The 22,417-nt window shown below is 39.1% G+C and overlaps 3 protein-coding genes across 3 annotated transcripts in view; 2 read left to right on the top strand and 1 right to left on the bottom strand.

Moving 5' to 3' along the window:
• LOC137170628 (uncharacterized) overlaps positions 1–22,417 on the top strand; it is a 456,230-nt gene that overhangs the window by 350,340 nt on the left and 83,473 nt on the right. The window lies entirely within an intron of this gene.
• On the top strand, positions 31–4,193 carry LOC137170643 (small ribosomal subunit protein bS18m-like). Its single transcript, XM_067574153.1, has 6 exons — positions 31–128; positions 293–342; positions 450–533; positions 1,622–1,679; positions 2,612–2,671; positions 4,036–4,193. Exons 1-6 carry the CDS (start codon positions 68–70, stop codon positions 4,110–4,112), a joined length of 390 nt encoding a protein of 129 aa, XP_067430254.1. The 5' UTR covers positions 31–67; the 3' UTR covers positions 4,113–4,193.
• LOC137170903 (G-protein coupled receptor-associated protein LMBRD2B-like) lies at positions 6,952–19,476 on the bottom strand. Its single transcript, XM_067574534.1, has 8 exons — positions 19,280–19,476; positions 17,936–18,069; positions 17,746–17,851; positions 17,547–17,644; positions 17,315–17,418; positions 17,186–17,232; positions 16,499–16,613; positions 6,952–7,408 (listed from the first exon to the last, which is right to left on the bottom strand). The coding sequence occupies exons 2-8, from the start codon at positions 18,067–18,069 to the stop codon at positions 7,089–7,091; spliced, it is 924 nt and encodes a 307-aa protein (XP_067430635.1). The 5' UTR covers positions 19,280–19,476; the 3' UTR covers positions 6,952–7,088.

Consider the following 22,417-nt stretch of genomic DNA (forward strand, 5'->3'; position numbering starts at 1 on the left):
TTTTAAAAACACCCAGTGAGAGACCGGAACTCGTGTCGGACCACTTCCTGTCCTGTGTGAGGTCACAATGCTCGCCCTGAGACGGTTTCAGCGGATAAAAGCTGTTTTTTCACAACATGGAAACGCAAGTAAGACACTTTAACATCACTGTAAACACGTTACAGAGTTTATTAAGTGTAAAAGACTGTTTTTATAAATTAAATTCAGTGTTTTCTGTTAAACTACGGATTGTGATGCTAATGCTAATGCTAACATTAACCAGCAGATGTTATGACTATAATTTTCTCTGCAGGTTTAAGAAGTTTGACGTCTTCAAATGTAGAACAACAGAAAGATGACGTGGTGGGTATTGTATACTATTAATGATAATACATTATTATTATTAATTACAGAAGTATATCAGTGTTAACAGGTTTAACGCAATAACACAATATTATTTTCTCTTTAAGCTGGTAAAGATTGAAAACCCGTTCAAAGAACCACAGAGAGGATGCATCCTCTGCAGCGTCACAGTGGACTTCAAAAATATTCAGGTGAGTAAAGTAGAGATGCAACTAACGATTATTTTCATTATCGATTATTCTTCCGAGTATTTCCTCAATTCATCGTTTGATCTGTAAAATGTCAGAAAATAATGAAAAATAATAAAAGTTTGTCAGAGTCGAAGGTGACGTCTTGTTTTGTTTGATCAACAGTCAAGAACTTATAGATATTTATTATCACGTTTGACAAAGAAAAATATTCGAGAAGCTGAAGAAGACATCTGCTGCTAAACTCTCCATATTGCACTTGTATGGTTGAATTAAAGCAGTGATCAGACAAACAAAACACACAAGTGGTTTTACTGCAGAGCTTTGATTATTGTTAATTTGTTCAGTAAGATCCACATCATTAAAAACAGTCAGGCTCCAGACTGTTGTTTTAAGACTAGATGATTAAAATGAAATTGTCCTTTTTAATTGAGCTTCAGAATTGAAATTACTGTCAGATTACTGAGTTTCCTCCAGATTCGTAGCTACAGATGTGAAGTTAATGTTCACTGACGTGAGGTTTTCTCTTTTCCTGATAACAGAAATCTGTTTCATCCTTTGATCAATCCTGTCACTGACCTGTGAATGTCTCACATTCATGTCTCAGATCATCAGATCAAACAGAGACGCTGGTGCAGAGTTTGCTGTCATCCTGTGGATCAATTAGAGCTGCAACGATTAATCGATTAGCCTGTCGACTAAAAAAATAATCAGCAGCTATTAATGACAATCAAATCATTTTTTAAAAGCAAAAAAGCCAAATACTATACTATACTAATAATCACTGCTTTCAGATCCTCGAATGTGAAGATTTGAAGCTTCTCTTTGTCGTTGGACTGTTGATCAGACAAAACAAGACATTTGAAGACGTCACTTTGGGCTTTAAAGACGTTATAACGAGCATTTTTCAGGATTTTCTGACATTTTATAAACAAAATGATTAGTTGAGAAACTAATCAGGTGTTGTGACTGATATAAGCAGGTAAATGAGTATTTCTCCCACACCTGTGGCTCCTGTATGTGTCATCGTTGGTTATGAAAACTAATTAATCAATATATTTACTGTAAACTGTCTTCTATCTTTCTCACAGCTGCTGTCTCAGTTCATCTCACCTCATACGGGCAGAATATACGGCCGACACATCACAGGTGAGCAGCTGGACGACATTAAACAACTTTACACTGAATCATCTCATGTTTTCATTCTAACCTGCTGCTAAATGAGACATTATGAAATAATAATACAGACAAAATATGTAATATAAACATGAAACTGTGAAATAATTCAAAACATGTAAAAAAAAAAGGTTTTATGTCAATACATAAGTTTATTTCAAGATCAGTTATTTATTTTTAAGCCGTTTTCATTCATGTTGTCTGTCAACAGAGCTGCAAAGATTAATTGATTAATTGTTTAGATGACTGAAATAAAATGAATCATTAATCACTGCAGTTCTGCTGATACTGTTAATTACACTTAATGCAGGTTTTTATGTTTATTCTTTTGGGTTTGTGGTTTATTTCAGTTATTTAAGTTGTTTATTGTCTGTTAATATTTTTTGTCAATTAAAATACACTAGAGCTGAAACAATCAGTCAATTAATTATTAAGTGAATTGGCAGAAAATAATAATTTTTGTAAATTTTGATAATTAATTCTTAACAAAACAATTTCAACTAAAAAAGCCAAAAGTGTCCTGGTTCCAGCTTCTAAACTGTTTTGTTTCACTATAAACTGAATATTTCTGTTTTTTGGTCAAACAAAACAAAACATTTAATGTTATTTAACCATTTTATAATCATTTATACTAATCGATTGATCGAGAGTAAATTAATCAGTAATGAAAATAATTACCTGAAACAGACGTGTGATTGGCTGATGCTTCAGTCTGAATGAGTGTGTAATTATTTCACAGCAGTAGTTTGAAACATTTATTAGATTATTTCAGTTTCATGGTTTTACATTTTGTATATTTATTTATTGATGATTAATATTGATCACGTCGGGTCTCCGTACTTGTCAGCAGTGTTTTGATAATTTGTGAAACAGAATAAAAACTTGTTTCATTCTTGTGTTTTCAGGCTTGTGTGGGAGAAAACAGAAGGAAGTCTCTAAAGCTATAAAGAAAGCTCAGTCGATGGGTACGTTTGCTTGATATCATTCATCTAAATGACGTGTAGAGCAGGTTTAATTAACAGAAGCTGTGTAATGTTACAGGAGTCGCTCATAGTGACAAAACCCACTGAGATTTATCATCAATCCTGCAGCTCTACAGAGACTTTTAGCCTCTTTTAGCTTCAGGTTTCCTGTCTGGTTCAGTCTCAGCGGTTTTCTGATAAACCCGCCGTACACAAAGTCAGAGACTAGCTGGTGAACATAGTGGAGCATTTAGCAGCTAAAGAGCCAGATATTTCCCTCAGGAGTTGGTGGAGAGTAAAAACAGAGATTAAAGAGAGTGAATATTGGACAGAAACACGACTCCACATGAATGATAATGTTGCTCCGTAACTGCTTTTTGTTCACATAATAACTTCATAAGCTGATAATAAGTCAGATGTTTGTGTTTACAGCTTGTTTCTGCTGGTGAAAAACCACAAATAAAGCTTTAACTGAGTAGTTTTATTTACCTGAACATTGAGGCGTCAGGCCAGAAAACGCTCATATGATTTATTTTTGTTACTCATTTGTGACGTTTTTGAAGGTATTTTCATTCTATCATGTTGTTTCAGTCAAGAGGACACGAGTGTTACAGGTTAGCAGGTGAAGTGAAACTATAAAGGACCAAGAATAGATCCCTGAGGAACCCCGCGAGTCATTATTTACAGTCAAACTGATGATGGTGTTGCTCTGTGTCTGCTGGATGTTTGCTAACATCTCAGCCACAACTACTTTATGAACTCATATGTCAGATGTTGTTTACAGCTTGTTCTGTTCAAAACAAGAAGTCAAAAATCTTCAGCTTTAAACAAATGATTTTAATTGCCTTAACTTAACCAAACCTTTACGCCTTAAGAGGTATCAGATCAATAAAAGCTCATATGAATCATTTTTGTAACATTTGAGCTGTTTTTAAAGCACCAACAAACAATCTGCATCTGAGAATATAAACAGAAAATATAAAGGACCGAGATTAGATCCCTGAGGAACACCACCAGTCATTATTATAGCTGGTAACATGTTGTGTTCAGCAGAAAAATCACATCATGCAGTTTTAATTATCTTTGCACAACCTTGAGTGTCTGGTGCAGCTGTAGCCAGGAGAAGAAGTCCATTATACCTGGTAGAAAGCATGGGTTGAGTCTTTCTTTTTATCAGAGGAACATGCAGACATGAACTTCCTGTTTGTCATGACGACAAGAAGTTACAAACTCTTCTCAAACAATCTTAACAAACTCCAACAGTTATAAGGAGCTTTGGAGCAGGAAGTGACTGTTAATGATCAATAAGCTGTTTTTTCTTTAATTTTAATTATTATTATAATTAATTTAATTATTTCTCCGTCCAGGTTTCATGTCGGTGACTCACAAGCATCCGCAGTTTATGAAGGACCCCAACATCTGCGGCGTCAGACATCTGGATTAGTGGATCAATGTGTGAAACTCGTCTCCTGTGTTGAAACTGTAATAATTATTATTATTTGTTAATTAAAACCTCTGATTCTGAGCTGTCGGAGTTTTTCATTCACCTGCAGTTTTACACAAGAAAAGAAAAAAGTTGCTGCTAATCCTCCAATTAAACAAAACAATCAAAAAAACATGAATAAATGGGTGTTAAGTCGCGTCATTTACCTTTATTTGGAGCCTACAGATACAGATATTCAATTAACTGTCACTTATGTCGAATTACAAAAAAAAAATCAAAAAACAATCAAAACATGAATAAATGGGTCTTAAGTCGGGTATGGTAGATGTTATTTCATCCCAGTCTGAACGATTAGTTTCTTTCTCGATTAGTCAATGGAATGTTAAAAAATAGTGAAAAACGCCATTTACCTTTTTTGGAGCCTACAGATACAGATATTCAATTAACTGTCATTTATGTTGATGAAAAACAGCAAATTCTCACATTTAAGAAGCTGGAACGAGATAATTTTTGTTATTTTTGCTTGAAAAATGACGAGTAATTAACAGAATAGTTGCAGATTAATTTTCTGTATATTGACTAATCATTGCAACTCTTCTGTTTTTAAATATCTACGTATATAAATGTGTTTTAGTTCAGTACGGTGGATGTAATCATGTCTCTCTGGAGCCTGGACGGTCGGGACCCTCACAGGGGATGAAAGAGGATTATTCAGGTAGAAAATATTTAAAAAAAAAACAAAATTCTGTTTCACAAAATAAAGTTTGTTTTCCTCAAATCTTATTTTGAAAAATAAACTTTTATTGTGAAATTCTTTAGTCAGTTTAGTTTTAACCTCTTCTGACCTCTAACATGATTCAAACAAAACAACTTAATATATAAAAATCTGCTTCACAAAAATCAGGTTTGTTTTCTGCAAATCTTATTTTGAAAAATAAACTTTTCTTGTGAAATTCTTTAGTCAGTTTAGTTTAAAATAATTCAAACTAAATAATTGTAGAAAGCAGAATCATTCAGTTGTCATAACAACAGTTTGGAAACCAGATGTGATTCAATCTGATTTAAATATTTTAAGTTATTCTGTATATTTATTTCATATATAATCGTTCACTCTAAACATTCAGCTGACTGAATAAACCTGAACTTTAGCAGGTTCTGGGGTCCGTTTCACAAAGCAGGTTTAGTGAAAACTCAGAGTCTGTTAACCCTGAAATGAGGGAAACTCTGAGTTTTCCGTTTCAAAAAGGGAGGTAACTCAAACCAGAGAAAGAGGGATAACTCTAGCCTGTTTCACAGAGAGGGGTAACTTAAGCTCTCGGTCAGTTACCGTAGTAACAGACTCTATGAACCTAACCTGGTCGGGACCAGGTTTTTCTCAATGAACCTCGAGTTTCTCTCAGTCTCCGCCCTCTTTCAGAGCCACACACTCCATTTGATTTCCTCATTCATTCAGTCAGCAGGCGAATTTTGGCGTAGCCTAGTTCTGCTGTCTGTCATTTAAAAAAATCATTAAAAAAATCAGAGTCAGTATATTAGAAGTCCATTAGGCACAGTAGGTGGCGACTTTTTCACTAACATGGCATGTCCTTTTGATAACGATCCCGTGGATGAAGGTGCAGCATTACTGCGCAGAGAATTAAATATTCGTTGAGAGATGGTTATCAGACCGCGCATAGATGTTCTAGCATTTCCAGACAATTATCTTTTTGAGCGGTACCGTTTCACGTCACAGTCCATCATCTACATACAAAACCTAATCCGTCCTTACATTTGCAACATTACTAATCGTAATCATGCTCTCACATCCCAGCAGATATTGTATGTTGCGCTGCGTTTCTTTGCAAACGGAAGTTTTTTGTACAGTGTCGGAGCCAGCCACTGGCCTTCCTCAATTCTGATTTATGGCCAGCTCCTCTGCCTCCGTTAGAGGTGGCGGTGCTAGACCACCACCCGTTTTACGGACATCTGCCTTCTTTCTATTGGCTGAGTAGAAGTCTGTGTTAGTTTAAATAGGATTAATTATTTAACAGAACATGATGTAGATGAGAAGACATTTATGTGTGTGAAACCAGCATTATGTTGGGGATAAAACAACTGCACAGTCAAACAGCCACTTAATATTTACTTTACAATGTAAAAAATGATCAAAGTGAGGTACCCCCATGAGATTATGCCGAGGTCTCACCTGTTTGAACAATGCTTTTATATTTTATCCTAAACTGCTGCCAAGTGCGCTTCTCCCTCGCGGGATTGGACCTAAATAAAATAAATTAATAGGCGACCAATCAAGCAGTTTTCCTCTGTAATATTATTGTGATTGCAAAGGACTACATTTAAACTTACGCATTGACCCGAGCAGCGATGTTCTCCCACGCCGTCTCCCTCTCTTTTGCAGCTGCAGCGGTGTTGCACTTCTTTTTGAAAACATGTTCAAACTCGCCGTATTATCGCATTAAGATTTCTAGCCCTAGTGGGGCGAAAAACGCAGCCCTCCGCTTCCCCGTTGCCATGGTGACTCGTTGAATCGGGGCTCCATTGATGCTGGCTTTTTATAGTTGTGGTGCACGCGCTTAACTCCAGGTGAAACTACTCCGAGTTGAATAAACTGACTCAAATCAGCTGTTCTGGAACCGGAAACTCGGAGTTTCCTATCTCAGAGTAGATCAACTCAGAGTTCAGGATTAGACTCAGAGTTTGTTGAACCTGCTTTGTGAAACGGACCCCTGGTCTAAAGATGTGTTGCTATGACAACAGCTCCAGATCAATTTTAAACTGTTTTTGAGAAACTGAATAATCCAGATGAATTATAGATTATTACTGAACAAACGACTGCAACACATTATTTAAACAAAAGATCTTTATCAGTAAACATTTTAAACAACAATAAACTTCCGCTGTTTATTTTAACTTATTAACTAACGGATTAAAAAACAAGATGGCGTCCAGTTTCCATCAATAACAAACGTATTTTCCACATCAGGATCTACTTTTCCTGCGTTTCCTCTCCCTGCCCGGCGGAGTTTCTTTCAACCTTTTCCTACAGTGAGTCGCGCTGCCGGGACGCGGCGGCGGGGAGGAGGAGGAGGGGGGCGTTTCCTGAGCGGCTGGAGTTTCAGGGTCGGTCGTGTTCGTCGTCGTCGTCGTCGTCGTCTCGGTGACGCAGGAGACGTCCGGTACAGGAAACGCCTCCACGGTTAAAGTCTGAGTGCGGAAGAGAGGCGAGCAGGCGAACAGAGCTCGGACGGCTTCGTGCAGCCGAAGGTTGTTCTTCTGCTCGGCTGGACGAGAATCTGCGTCTGAAGACAAGAAAACAAGTTGAAAAGATCAGATTTAAAACATTATTAAAATGTTAATTAGTAGTAAAACATTTCCTGCATGTTGTCACGTGTGAACGGGAGCAGGGATCAATATATTCAGGGAAATATGTAAAGGGTTGCGTCCGTCTGATGAGAGACGCCGTCACGTGGGGCGAGCGAACCAATCACAAGACCCGACGCGTGGCTGACGTACTTGCGAGTCTGTTTTCAACATGGCGGCCGCATCATAAACTCTATCATACTTCAGCTAAACAGGAAACACTAAAAATATGTTTCTGGAAACATGTGAGGTGAGAAATAGACACAGTAACATAATATTGATCCATATTTGATCAGGTCTGTCTAGAGGGCATCTGTAAGTGTTGCAATGCTGCCATCTGCTGGACGTGACGTGTTACTGACTGCAGCTGCACGTGTGAACAGTGAGAAAGGTTTTCCCAGTAATTTACTGGGAACTATGTGTGAAAGAGGCTTTTGTTGCCAGTTTTTTTTTTGAGTAAGGAACTGATAACATCGGAGGAATATGAATATGAATTACTGATGTTATTGTAGTTTTTATTGTAAAGGATTAATCGATTAATCTAACGAAAGAAAAATAATCAAATATTTCAATAATTGATTTTCTGCTTTATATCATAAACATGTTTGGGTTGAAGATATCTGAATATGTTCTTATATTAATGGACAGTTTTTCATCACTTTTTCACATTTCATAGACTAAACGATTAATCAGTTAATTGAAAAATTAATTAGTAGATCAATAAAGAACAAATTGAGTTCTTTTATATTTTCATGATTTTTACACCTCATGTGTTACAATATGATTATTTATTACGAGCACATTTTAAATATTCTGGACAGTTTGTAACTTTTTCTCTTTTAAATGTTTAATTTCCAAGATGATCACAACAGTAAATAAAAACTTTATTTGACGTTTCTACACGACGGCTGACTGATGATTCACTGTCAGGTCAAAGACACTGAGCACCAGTTCAATACTATTCAATGATTATTAGTTAGTTGCAGAAACAGAAAACAGACACGTCTTAGTTAAACCAATTAAAATGAAGGCAACAGTTCATTATTAATGCAGACACATCTGGATCTCTGATGTTTAGCCACATGTGTGTTTAGTGCTGCAGTTTAATAAAACATTAAAGGGTCATCTATACGTTATCATATTTTCTAAATAAAAAGAGAAACGCTCGTCTTCAGGAACGACGTTCGATAGATCCGTCACTACACGGTTTCTGTTAATCTGTCTGTTATCATACTCGACTATATCTGAGGGTTTGTTGGTCATCTGAGCAGAGAAACAGATAAATCTGATTCTATGTTCTCTGGGATTAAAGACTGTTGCAGAGATACACAAACTGCTCCGTATGTTTCGCTTCTATAACTCAAGAATGTTTGAAAAGAGAAAAATATTTAATGAATAAACTGCTGACGGCTGTTAAAGAGACTCTTAAACCAGGAAATCAGAGGAGAGACTTTAAACGTCCACATTTATAACAATAACAGCAATAAATCATCATAAATGAGTTCACTGTGTAAGAACACATAAACCTGATTTTATTTATCTTGCATGTTACATTAAACACGTTAGTTGAGTTTTAAATGGTCACGATGTCGAACAGCAAAATCTTTTAATACAGAATATAATTTTACCTTTATTTAACAGTTGTACATATTTGTGTTATTTTCATTATTTTATGCTGTTCTCTTATATTTAATACTTGGCTACATAGTATCCATGGTAACGATGCAGCTATAAAGCCCGTTACCGTGGGAACCAGTCAGACCAGGTGAGTGTGTAATGGCAATTTTCATTTTTCGATGTCCTTTCTTTTCCTGTTTTTCCGGTTTGCCATTACTACACAGGTAGGTTAAGTTAGGAGTGATCTTACGCAGATTCAAGAACAGATTTTCCAGTCCGTTGGCTGCCGTTTAGTTTGTTGTTTTATTGAAGTCTTTGTACATGACATGAACATACCGGGTTTCTATCCTGCCAGCTGTAGTGTGCGTCTGTACCCGATCTGGTAAGAACTGTATGTGCTCCACCTGCCTGTGCCTCCCGTTTCCTGTCACCTATGCCCCTAAATATACAACCCTGTGCATCTCATGACCGCCACCCAGTGTCCAAAATAATACTGCAAGTTATAACTAAACAAATGACATGCCAACAATCAACATAAATGGCTCCTACATACCGGCCCCTAATTGTTTTAAGTATATAACAAAACAATTACCAATAAATAATAAAGGTGCCATATCCATTATACATTACATATACAATTTTCAAAAAATGCATCTACTATGTGTTGGCATTTCTTCTTTACTGATTCTTCAATCTTCCCTTTTTTTTTTTCTTGCCGTTTAGGTCTCGGCTTCTTGGAGCAGACATTTCTTTGTTATTGGTCTTTCCAAGATGCTGCTCTTCGTCTGGAGTCGAACTGTGCGCACAAGTCCTTGTGCATCTGGTTTAGTTTCCAGTATTCTGCCCATTAGCCATGAGCCTCGTGGTGCAGTAGAATCAACCACCACGACAATGTCACCTGGAGCAAAGCTTCTTTTCACCTTTGACCACCGTTGTCGTTCTTGGATAAGAGGTAAGTATTCCTGTGTCCACCGTTTCCAAAAGAGATCTGCCATGTATTGCACTTGTCTCCATCTGCGTTTGATGTACAAGTCTTCTTTTACAAAGAGTCCAGGTGGTAGTATTGGCTTAGACTTCAACAGAAGAAGATGGTTTGGTGTGAGTGCTTCCAGATCCATTGGATCATTAGCAGAGATTGCAGATTCCAAGTGAGGTTTTGGCCATTCTCTGTCTGGCTTACAGAGAAAATCTGGTCCCTGGATCCATCTTTTGCAGCTCAAGAAGCGGTCTGCTGTTAGTCCTCTAGAGGCTTCATCTGCAGGATTTTCCTTTGTGTTAACATATCTCCATTGTGATACATCAGTAGCATCCCTTATAAAAGAGGTCCTGTTTGCTACAAATGTTTGGAAGCGTTTGGTTTCATTGTTGATGTATTTAAGCACCGTTGTGCTATCGGTCCAGAAGATGGATTTGTCCAATTGAGGCTGTAATTCCTTTCGCAGCATTGTGTCAACTTTGACAGCTAGGACTGCAGCTGTGAGCTCCATTCGGGGAATCGTTATTTGTTTCAATGGTGCCACTCTGGATTTTCCTATTATGAATGCAACATGCGCTTCTCTGTTATAGTTTTCCAGTCTTATATATGAGGCAGTACCATAGCCACTTTCACTGGCGTCTGAAAAGTGGTGTAGCTGTGCAAATCTGATTTGACCAAAGCTTGTGGGCTTCATGCACCGGTCTACTTTAAACTCTGCCATCTTGTTAAGGTCTGCTAGCCATCCTGTCCACCGATGCAAGAAGGTTTGGGGTATGTTTTCATCCCATCCAAGTTTTTTCTTACAGAGCTCCTGCATAATCAGTTTGGCTGGCAGAGTAAATGGTGCTACAAATCCTAAAGGATCGTATATAGAGCTGACTACGGACAAAATGCCACGTCTGGTGTATGGTCGTTCCTGTGCAGCAATTTTGAACTTGAAGACATCTGTTTCAACACACCAGTGCAATCCCAGGGCTCTTTCCATTGGCAGATTGTCTTTGTCCAAGTCCAACTCCTTAGTCTCTTTGGTTCGGTTTTCTTGGGGAATGGATGCCAATACAGCACGGCTGTTGCTGATCCACTTTGACAGCATGAATCCTCCCATTTTGCAGAGAGCAGTCAGGTCTCTTACCATTTGAACTGCTTCCTGTTCCGAAGGCAGGGATTTCAAACAATCATCTACATAGAAGTTGTTCTTTACTGTGTTTGTTACCTCTGGTGGAAATTGACCTTTGTTGTCATCAGCAGTCTTCCTTAATGCAAAGTTTGCACAACTTGGTGACGACACGGCTCCAAAGAGATGTACTTTCATTCGGTATTCAACAAGATCTTGCTGCACATCACCATCGGGCCACCACAGGAATCGCAGATAGTCAACATGCTTTTCTGATACTCTGACTTGATGAAACATTGCTTTGATGTCAGCCATCAAAGCAACCGGCTCTTGTCTGAATCTGATGAGAACTCCAATGAGTGAGTTGGTAAGGTCTAGACCCTGCAGCAATTGGCAGTTAAGTGATGTTCCTTTAAAGACTGCACCACAGTCAAACACTGCCCTTAAGGTTCCTTTCTTTGAGTGATACACTCCGTGATGTGGGATGTACCAGAGTTCTCCATCGCTTCGATTCAGCTGGTCGACTGGTACCACTTCAGCATAACCATTAACAATCATTTCTGTGAGGAAAGATGTATATTCATCATGAAATTTCTTATTCTTGGCAAACTTGCGTTTCAGGCTTTGGATGCGCTGCACTGCAATGCAACGGTTATTTGGCATGCTGGGCTTTTCTTGTGTGAAAGGTAAGTCTAGGCAGTAGTGTCCATCTGTCACTTTTGCTGAGCGATTCACAATGTCCAAGAATTTTATATCTTCCCTAGACATTTCCTCTGTTTCCTTGCTGGTTCCTTCACTGAAGTCATGATTGTACTGTTTGACCAGTAGCTCCTCCAAGTTTACAATGGATATTCGATTGACAGCAGCAGCAGGGCAGCCATTTTCATCCCTTATGCTTTTGTCTCCTCTCAGGGGACCATAGATGACCCACCCCAGTAGGGTCCTCACAGCATATGGTCCATCCCCTTGGCTGTTGACCAGCTCCCAAGGTTCCAATACCTTTGAAGCATTTGTCCCGATGAATAGGTCAATGCCAGAGTCTATTTCATGAATCTTGATATCCTTCAAGTAAGGCCATTGTGTCAGATCTTCTTGTCTGGGAATGTTGAGCTGGGAAACAGGCATGGTTTTATGTGTGAACACATCAGATATTTGAATGAAATAGTCTTTGTCCAGACTAGATATTTCCAAACCTGAGATATGATGACTGGTCACAGGCTTCACTTGGTTCATGGTACGTAAAAGAATATTGGTCCTTTGCCCTGTTATGTTCAGCCTTCTCATCAAGCTTTCTGTGCAAAAGGTAGATGTACTTCCATGATCCAAAAATGCATATGTTTGCAACACTGTGTCCCCCTTTTGGCTCTTTACTTGTACTGGTACAATGGAAAAGGTACAGTTTTCATCACCGGCCCCAATATGCCCACATGTATGAGGTGAGAGAACAGCATTACTCCCAGTTGCTTTTTCACTCTGTTCTGTATGTTCTGTTTTTTTTCCTTTGTCCTTTTGTTCAATGTGAAGTATTTCAGGATGATTTTGGTTGCACACATCACAAGTCAAACGACTCTTGCAGTCTTTGCTCATGTGTCCTATTTTTAAACATCCAAAACAGACTCCCTTCTCCTTTAAGAAGTCTATTTTTTCTCTGTGCATTTTCTTCCTGATCTGTGGACACCGCCCCAATGTGTGACCACTCTTGTTGCAGAACAAACAAGAACTTTGAGAATTGGTAGTAGGTACATTTCCTTTCATTCCATTTGTTGTCAAATTTTCTTGTACTGATGTTTTTACAGGTGTTACAGCTGTTGCAAAACTGCTTCCTCTAGGTCTTGACTTTTCTCTTGTTTTAGTAGAGCTTTTGACAGTTGCAGCTGGCTTAGCATCCTGAATGTTTCCAAAAAGTGGATCTGATAGTATCTTCACTTGTCTCTCTATGAAGTCTACCAGGTCAGAAAATCTAGCTCGATGTCCACGCTGCTCCTGTAACTGACATGCTCTACTTCTCCACTTGTCTCTGAGCCTGTAAGGCAGTTTCAGAAGGATGGTCTTCATATTGGAAGCAACATTCATTTCCTCCATATAGGCGAGATGTTCCATTGCAGTGCAACAACCTCTGAGGAACAGTGAGAATGCTTGCAATGCTTCCACATCCTCTGATTTGATCACTGACCAGGCAAATGCTTTGTCCATATATGCAGTGGCAATCTTATGTTCGTTACCAAAATGTTCTTTGAGCAGATCTTTTGCTCTTTGATAGCCCTGGGCTGGGGGCAGATGTTGACAGCTGCGGACTAAGTCTTTTGGATGCCCTCTTGTATATTGCTCTAGGAAATGCAAGCAGTCAATGTAGTCATCACACTTTTTTTCCACTCCTCTCTCAAATGCCCTGCTGAAAACTTCGTACTGTAAAGGATCACCATCATAAACAGGAATGACTCTTGGTGGTAGAGTAGAAGAGAGACTTTGTTGAGCCAGGAGAGCAGTGATGTCATTTTGCCTCTGTATTAGGTTACACATATCACCTTGATTGCCATCATTCAATACAGGGGGTGTAGTGAAAACATGCCCCTGCATACGACTCTGTACATTTTGCCTTTGAGGAGAATATTGTATTAGATGGGTTGTATCATGAGGTCGAACAGATGGTCCGTGAGATGTTTCTTTTGGTCTAACAACCTGTTGCTGGGAAGAAGAGTTAGTTTCAATCAACACATTCTGTCTTTGCTGCACTTGATCTGGTAAATATTCATTTGCGTGTGGATTTAATTTAGCTGATGTTTCATTTTGAGCAGTTCCTTTTCTCAAATAAGAGTTCATGCCATCAGAAACTCTAGAGCTGCTTCTTGATCCCAAGGCCTCAAGTATGTTGATTTTTGCATTGGTTGCTGCCAGTTCAGTTTCTAGTTCCAGTTGCTCTTTCTTTCTTTTCAATTGTTCTTCTTGTGCCTCAAGCTCATGTTTTTTCTTCAGGGCAGCAACACGTTCCATGAGAGCAGCCTTTTCTGCCTGAGCTTTAATGCGAGCAGAGGATGTTGAAGATGCACGTGATGAAGAACTGGATTTGTGCTTTGATTTAGGTTTTGAGGCATTTGAAACACTGTCATCAGGTCCAATGTCATCTGAATTTACTACACTTTGTAGTATGACACTTTCAGCAATGGAGTGTGCAATTTGCTGTCCAGCCTCAGGTAACCACACCGTTACATCTTGTTTAAACCCTTTAAAGATTTCCATTTTTCGTTGAAACCACTGATTTTGCTTTTCAAGTTCATCTTCAGGCAGTGGTAAATTCACCAGTGATTCATGGTTTTCCTTGGCTTCATCACAGAGCTTGATTAATTGAAACAAATTAGATTGTACTTCTCTTGCATTTTCCTTTAATTTCATGAGCTCTTTCAGCATTTCCATCAACTTGTTAGCTTGTTTACATTTCCTGTTTCTTGTCTTCTGACAATTTGCAATGAACAATTCCAAGCCTTTGGCAGTGTGTTTGATAACTCTTTTTTCATTTTCCACATCGTCATCTTGTGACTGAGCATCAGACATATTTGTTCACTGTCCCTTTAAGACTTGTTGACGAAAGCCGTATGCTGCCGGCACAATGTTTCAAACAGCTGATCGATGTGCGATCGTAGCTTTCAGTCTTCAGTCAACCAACTTCATTATAATAGCCGTCTTCCAATACGGCTTTGCATATAGCTTCTCCAATAAAGCTTAATGCTTGCATGTACTCACTCAGTTTGCGGTTTTCATTCACCGTCAGGTAAGCGCAGGTGACGAAGATGTCCACCTGGTTTGGTAATGGCGGCGTCCTCTTTGTTGTTCCGCGAGACAATGCTCAGTCCGTCTGAATGAATCACGAGCTCCAATTTCACTCGAAGAGCGAGTTCTTACTTAGGTGTAATGGCAATTTTCATTTTTCGATGTCCTTTCTTTTCCTGTTTTTCCGGTTTGCCATTACTACACAGGTAGGTTAAGTTAGGAGTGATCTTACGCAGATTCAAGAACAGATTTTCCAGTCCGTTGGCTGCCGTTTAGTTTGTTGTTTTATTGAAGTCTTTGTACATGACATGAACATACCGGGTTTCTATCCTGCCAGCTGTAGTGTGCGTCTGTACCCGATCTGGTAAGAACTGTATGTGCTCCACCTGCCTGTGCCTCCCGTTTCCTGTCACTTATGCCCCTAAATATACAACCCTGTGCATCTCATGACCGCCACCCAGTGTCCAAAATAATACTGCAAGTTATAACTAAACAAATGACATGCCAACAATCAACATAAATGGCTCCTACAGAGTGTGTGACTGTTAAACCTGTAAATAATAATAATAATAATGTACAGCTGACCTGAGAGAGACTTTATTACTGATTATAATCATATTGACATTCAGAGTGATTATCTATGATTGATCTGTATCAATAATCTGTAATATAGTGAGTTATTGACCGTCGATCCTGTGATTTGTTATTTAACGGTTTTTAAGCTTCGTCACAGAAAACATTTATTAGTTTTATAAGTTTCCTTTGATTCTGATTTTATTGATGTTAAATAGTTTTACTGACTGGGCTCGTTTCCCTCAGATGCTGAAGTGCTTGTAAGCAATAAACAGACATTATTGAAGCAACATCGGAGCGTCTGGGCGTCTTCGTTGGAGTCGACTGATGTTACTGACTGTCAGCCGTTAGTCCATCATCATCATCACAACACGACGCAGAGACTGCAGGCTGTCACTATTATCAGCAATATAAAGAAACTTAACGGGGGCATTATAAACTGTGAGGTTAATATAGTCCCCCGCTACATTCACACATTTATTCATGTTCCTGTAATAACTTTGACTCTGTGACTTTTCCTCCTTCATCTGATCGATATTTCAGTTTGTCAAACACTTTGGTTTCTGATCAAATACCTGAAAAACTACAGACGTTCCCATCAGCCTCAGCTGTACGTTCTGTAATGTTAGCATGCTAACATGCTAAACATCAACATGTTAGCATGCTGACATTAGCATTTAGCTAAAGTACAGCCTCTCAGAGCTGCTAGCAGTCGCACATCTAACAGAACAGAAACGTTTCTATTTTATCAAACATATTGATCCACAGCGACTCTGAGACCTCCGCATGCTTTACATCAGTCTGTTATTATCTCACCTGTCGCGTTTAGTGACAGCTGTTACAACACAAATCTTATTAACAGTTTCTACTCCCAGTCCGCCTGTGAACTTGTTGGTTTCACTACAGGCAGATTCTCTAATATAAAATCAATGAATCAATAACTACAAACACAGTCTGCAGGTGGACTGAACAGACTGAACTTACGTCTGCTGTTGTTGGGGTTGACGGTGTCTGAGTAGCTGGTCTCCTTCATCTCATGACTGCTCCTGTTCCTGGCAGCGTAATCCTCCCGCTGGTTTCCATAACGCTCCTTCCACTCCTGAAACACAGCACATCATCATTCAGCACAACGTCTCAAACATGTGTTTACAGTTACATGTGGCGGCTGCAAAAGGTTTAAATATTATTACATATTCTATTATTGTATTAAAATACATCCTCTATAACTAAACTCATATTTACTAGTATTAAAATGACATTTTTAGGTATTAAAATACATTTTCAAGGACTAAAATGACATTTTTAGTGCAAATATAACATTTTACATTAGAATATATTTCAAAAATTGAAATAACATGTTTTAAAACATGTATTAAAAATAGTATTAAAATGAAATTTTTAGGTATTAAAAAGGTATTAAAATACATTTTCAAGTACTAAAATGAAAAATTTTAGTGCAAATTTAACATTTTTAGTGCTAAAATAACATTTTTTATATTAGAATATATTTCAAGTATTGAAACATGTTTTAAAACTACAGTAACATTTAACTAAACTACTAAAATAACCTTTTTGTATTAAAATACATTTAAGGACTAAAATGACATTTTCTAGTATTAAAATAATTGATTCTCTCATGTGTGATGTGTTGGAGGAAATAAAGCTACTCACTCTCCGTCTGTTCTCTCCGTCTTCGATCCTTTGGCGTTTTCTCTTCTCTGTAAACAATAGAAACGTATTGATCGTCGTATTGAGCAGCGGCAGCACGTAGCGAAGAGCAGCCGCTGTTATCAGACTCACCTCGTCTGATCAGCTCTTTGCCCTCGTCGATCAGGTCGGACGTCATCTCACTGTCTCCTACGAACTGCTGGAAGCCCAGCAGGTTGAGGCAGCGCGTCCCCAGGCTGAGGAGAGACACGTGATTATCACTCACATCTGCAGCAGCTGTTCTCTCTCTCTCTCTCTCTCTCTCTCTCTCTCTCTCTCTCTCTCTCTCTCTCTCTCTCCACAGCCGTCACTGACAGAAACTCACCTGAAGTAGGTGGCGATGCAGAGGATGACGATCAGCATGGGGTAGTAGATGTAGAAGCCGTTAGCGATGAAGGAGAGGACTCGCATCGATCCCATGATCTGAAAAACAAGTTCAACAGTTAAAGGTGCTGAAGCTGCGACTGAACCATCACAGACGTTGTTGTTGTTGTTTGTTGTTTGTTGTTGTTGTTGTTATTTACGGAGGTGTAGGCTGTCTGCTCCTTCTCCTGGTGGGAGATTGCAGAGTCCATGTGGATCAAACCCAGGAAGTTCAGACACAGAGGAGGCGTCAGACGACAGAACAACCTGCACATTCAAACGTCACCGTGTCAACTTAACAGCGTTTTCCTGAATTTCTACAGGAAGTTGAGATCACATGACGTCACTCACATGCCGCTGAACTGGAGGCTGTAAGCGTCGGTCTGGTGATGGGAGGCCAGGTAGTAGTAGTTGAAAACCCGGATGCGGAACACGGTGGAGTAAACGCAGGTGCACAGGAAGAAGATGGTGATGAAGCACGCCATCTGGTGGAGACGAGTGACATCACAAACCAGTCAGACAAACTGGACAAAGACTTCAAACTGAACCAGTGTGATCCTCAACAAGGAGTTATTATGTTCAAAAACTGATCGACAGAAAACTAAATAAGCAACGATTTTGATCATCAAATAATCATTTTAGTCATTTTTTTAAGTAAAAATGACAAATATTTGCTGGTTTCAGCTTCTCAGATGTGATGATTTGAAGGTTTTCTGTCAAACATGAAAGTAAACTGAACATGTTTGGATATTTATAACTGTTGATCCGATAAAACGGGTGTCAAACAGCATCAAAGGGCCAGATGGAACTTTTAAATGTAACTAAATGTAACTACTTAATGTTAAGTAACTCTGAATGTATTACTTATTCAAGTCACAGATATTATATATATATATTTGCGTAGATGTAAAAACAATATGTCTGCTTGTTGCTTTGTAATTATAACATAAATCTTTTTAATTTGTCAGGTTGTGAAACACACATGACTCCATCAATCAACCATCAAACTATCTGAGAGAAGAAAGAATAATATCATCAAACACCAGTTATGACGTTAACTTGGTTCAAAATGTTTTTTGTCACAGTCGACAGAACATGTGTCTGGTGGAGAAACAGCTGCTCAGAGACCTTCAGCCTGAACTGCTTCAACTCTGAAAAAGACTTTGACGTCACGATAAAACTTTCGCTGCTGTGTTGGTTTTTGTTTCATGAACAGATTCTGCTGCGATCACAGTTTGTCTTTTAGTTCTTGGACAAATTTGTTGTTTTTCTTGGAGGCTGTTTTTGGCGTCCTCAGCTCCGTGTTTGCTAGATCGTTCTCTTTGACCACAGACGTCAAAAGACAAACTGGTTTTTCTTGAAACTGCTTCCGTCTGCATCAGTTTTTCTCTTTCTGGACATTTTGGGCTCATTATTTATCTCAATTCTACTTGTTGGGAAAATCACATTGATGAGGACACATCGCGGTCTAGCGGCGGGATACCGTCACTTCCTGGGTAGCATAATCGGCATGCATTGTGGGAAATGTAGTTTTCGGTCAACGCCCGTTTTTCCAATCAGATCTTTTTCTCTGGCGGGCCACAGGTGAAACGAGACATCTGAAGACGACGCTTTATGACATCATAACCTTTTCCAGACAGATGTATGAACAGAGAGAGCCGTCGTCAGCTGCAGGTCTGGTGTGACGCGTCTCACCTCGATGTACAGGTAGTTATAATCTCTTTCAGCCAGCTGGATGAAGACGGCGAACAGGGAGAGGACGGGCCGGGTGCTGAAGAAGGTGCACTCAGACCAGACCACCGCCACGCTGAACAGAGTCAGGACCACCGACAGCAGCCGGTAGAACCAGCGCTTCAGGAGACACTCCCAGTACCACTCTGGAGACACACACACACACACACACACACACACACACACACACACACACACACACACACACACACACACACACACACACACAGCGTTTAAGGTTCAGCATCATTCATGGAGAACAAAGACGTTTCTGACACATTGACAGTTTGATCATAGTGTGAAGTAACTCACTAATATTTCAGCACTAACAGAAGTCTTTCAGGAACGTTTGATGATTTTTTTGATGATATTGTGATATTTGTTGTCAGAATAACCTTCATAACCTTCTGCCGTCCATCAACCAGTGTTTTTCCTCCTCTTCAAACATGCATCCTGACCTGAAGGGGTTTAACATATCCAGGCTCTCTGTGTTCTGGATCAACAAACCCTGAACTCACCATCAGAGATGAGTGTTATCACGACGGTAGTTATGAACCTTCTTTGTTAACTCAGACTTTCTGCTTCAGGCTCTGTGAGCGTCTCCATGAAAGGAGGCGTTTGGCCTCATTTGACTCTTTTTCTGCACAGAATGGACCAATCACATGCTGCTGCTTCAGTCAGGAGGAACAGGTCGTTATAACGGAGAGATATTGAATAATATAAATATATTATCACAACAAAAAGCAACACTGTTGCTGCAAATAAGGTGAGAGATGAATGCTGGCAGAAAACTGCTGATGTAAATTCATTCATTGTATATTTATTTTAGCTCTCAGTGTGTCCTACATCCAGAGTCTCTGAAACTTTAAACGTGATGCAGCAGGTTTAAACATTAAACTGTCTGATTCCCGTAATGAAGCATCAGTGGAAACCACTTCAGGTTCTGGTCAAATTAAAGTGAAATTGATATTATAGATTGAATATTATCTGTGATAAATACCAATAGATTCATTTTGTTCAAAGTATTTCCTCATTAGTTTTTTTTGTTTGTTTGTTTTATTTAAAATACAGTTTGATATATTGTAACAAAATCTCATCCTGCAAGTAACCCAAACCTCTCGCACCATCACAAATTATAATATGACATCAAATCAATGGTATGTGTGATAAAAGACTGATCAATATTCTAATCAGTGTTCTAATAGCTGCAGTAGCAGCAGTGTTGAACAGACTTTGCAGTAAATCAGGTGGTCAATGAAAGGGCAGGACTTTTTATTGCAGATTTAAAACATAACCTGCTCCAGACCAGGTTACGTTTGTGGTATAAGTTACCATGGTGATGTAGCAGGTTAAAAGAGAGTTACCATGGTGATGTAGCAGGTTAAAAGAGAGTTACCATGGTGATGTAGCAGGTTAACAGAGAGTTACCATGGTGATGTAGCAGGTTAAAAGAGAGTTACCATGGTGATGTAGCTGGTTAACAGAGAGTTACCATGGTGATGTAGCAGGTTAACAGAGAGTTACCATGGTGATGTAGCAGGTTAACAGAGAGTTAAAAGAGAGTTACCATGGTGATGTAGCAGGTTAACAGAGAGTTACCATGGTGATGTAGCAGGTTAACAGAGAGTTACCATGGTGATGTAGCAGGTTATCAGAGAGTTACCATGGTGATGTAGCAGGTTAAAAGAGAGTTACCATGGTGATGTAGCAGGTTAACAGAGAGTTGCCATGGTGACATTGAAAACCCTGCAGGCTGAACACACCTCACTGACCCGCTGATCTCTGTTCATAGTTCCTTCAGGAGTCAGTTCTTCCTGCTCTCGTCTGGTTTTTATTAATGTAACTCCATCGTTTCCTGTTTTAACAGTTTTCTTTCTCCTCTAAAGGTTCAGCCTCAAACTATCTATGACCTCTGACCTTCTGAGCCTGAAGGTCTAAACGCACCACAGAACCAACAGGAATCTGTCGTTTTGTCTTCGTATTAACTGCTAGTCGGATGTAATGAATGAAAAGGAGGAAGGTTGACTGTTTGATGCTTATTTATTTGTGAAATAATCAGAATCAAACGTTTTATTTCTCTCATTCAGAGGTTTTTGTTCTCGCTCTCCTCACTCGACCACCGCCGCACTGTCTCTCTCTCTCTCTTTGTCGGCTGCAGAGAAAACAGTTTTGGTCGCCGGGTCCAAAAATTGAATCGAGGTGGGAGTAGACGCGTCAAGGCTTCCAGTGTGTTTAGACCTTCTGAGGCGGCAGCAGGTCTCCTGACATCCAGAGGTGACGGAGTCTTCACGGCTTTGAATTCCTTACTGGAGGAACGTAAAGCACCAGTAAGCTTCATGGTGTTTATTGCACTGAGGATGTTGTGCTGCTGTATTGATTGTAAAGCCTCCTGAGACATATAGACATTATATCATTTATCTGTCAAATATTCAGACTGCTGGGGCTTCACATCAATAATTAAATAATGATATAATGTTCATATTGTGTCTGTTGTAATTTTTGGTTATTGAATGTTTTCTGTCTCTTTGGATGATAAAAGTTGTCATCAACACATCTGAATTCTTAGTAGAAGATCAGACAACTGAAATCCAAAATGAAGATAAAACATCATGTTGTTGATCAAACTCCTGAACCAATCAGCTCTTTGATCAGGTGACATCCATTCTCCCATCATGCCCTGATCCTTGCAGTGGCTTCTGGCCTGGAAACTGATTTACAAACATCATTTTTCACCAACTAATTACTATATTTGGAATAACAAGAATATTCAATATAAAATAAGTCACTAATGGGTTGACAATGGTATTTATTGATTAAACAACTTGTTAATGCTGATGGGAAGTTACTAACAATAATGAATTCCTCTCTGAGTTCAGGTCACCAGTTATGCAGTGGTTTTTGATGCTTTGCTGAGGGCTGTGCTGCAGCTTCTCAGAGGTTCAGTAATCAAGGTTTCAATGATTCATCCATTCAATAGAGGTATATTCCATGGAGAAGCTGACATTAAGAATAAATGCTTGAATCAATAGGAATTACATATAAGCTGTAACTCTGCCCCCAAGAAGATTCTTTGGGGCTTCACTTTATGTAGAAATTAATTAG

This window comes from Thunnus thynnus, chromosome 19, assembly GCF_963924715.1.
Source record: "Thunnus thynnus chromosome 19, fThuThy2.1, whole genome shotgun sequence".
NCBI lineage: Eukaryota > Metazoa > Chordata > Actinopteri > Scombriformes > Scombridae > Thunnus > Thunnus thynnus.

Coding starts and splice junctions, on each gene's coding strand:
- LOC137170643 (XM_067574153.1), top strand. CDS start 68: ATGCTCGCCCTGAGACGGTTTCAGCGGATAAAAGCTGTTTTTTCACAA. Junction 129..292: donor TTCACAACATGGAAACGCAA/GTAAGACACTTT, acceptor TTTTCTCTGCAG/GTTTAAGAAGTTTGACGTCT. Junction 534..1,621: donor TGGACTTCAAAAATATTCAG/GTGAGTAAAGTA, acceptor TCTTTCTCACAG/CTGCTGTCTCAGTTCATCTC.
- LOC137170903 (XM_067574534.1), bottom strand. CDS start 18,069: ATGGCGTGCTTCATCACCATCTTCTTCCTGTGCACCTGCGTTTACTCC. Junction 17,233..17,314: donor CAAAGAGCTGATCAGACGAG/GTGAGTCTGATA, acceptor TATTGTTTACAG/AGAAGAGAAAACGCCAAAGG. Junction 16,614..17,185: donor ACGGAGAGAACAGACGGAGA/GTGAGTAGCTTT, acceptor GCTGTGTTTCAG/GAGTGGAAGGAGCGTTATGG.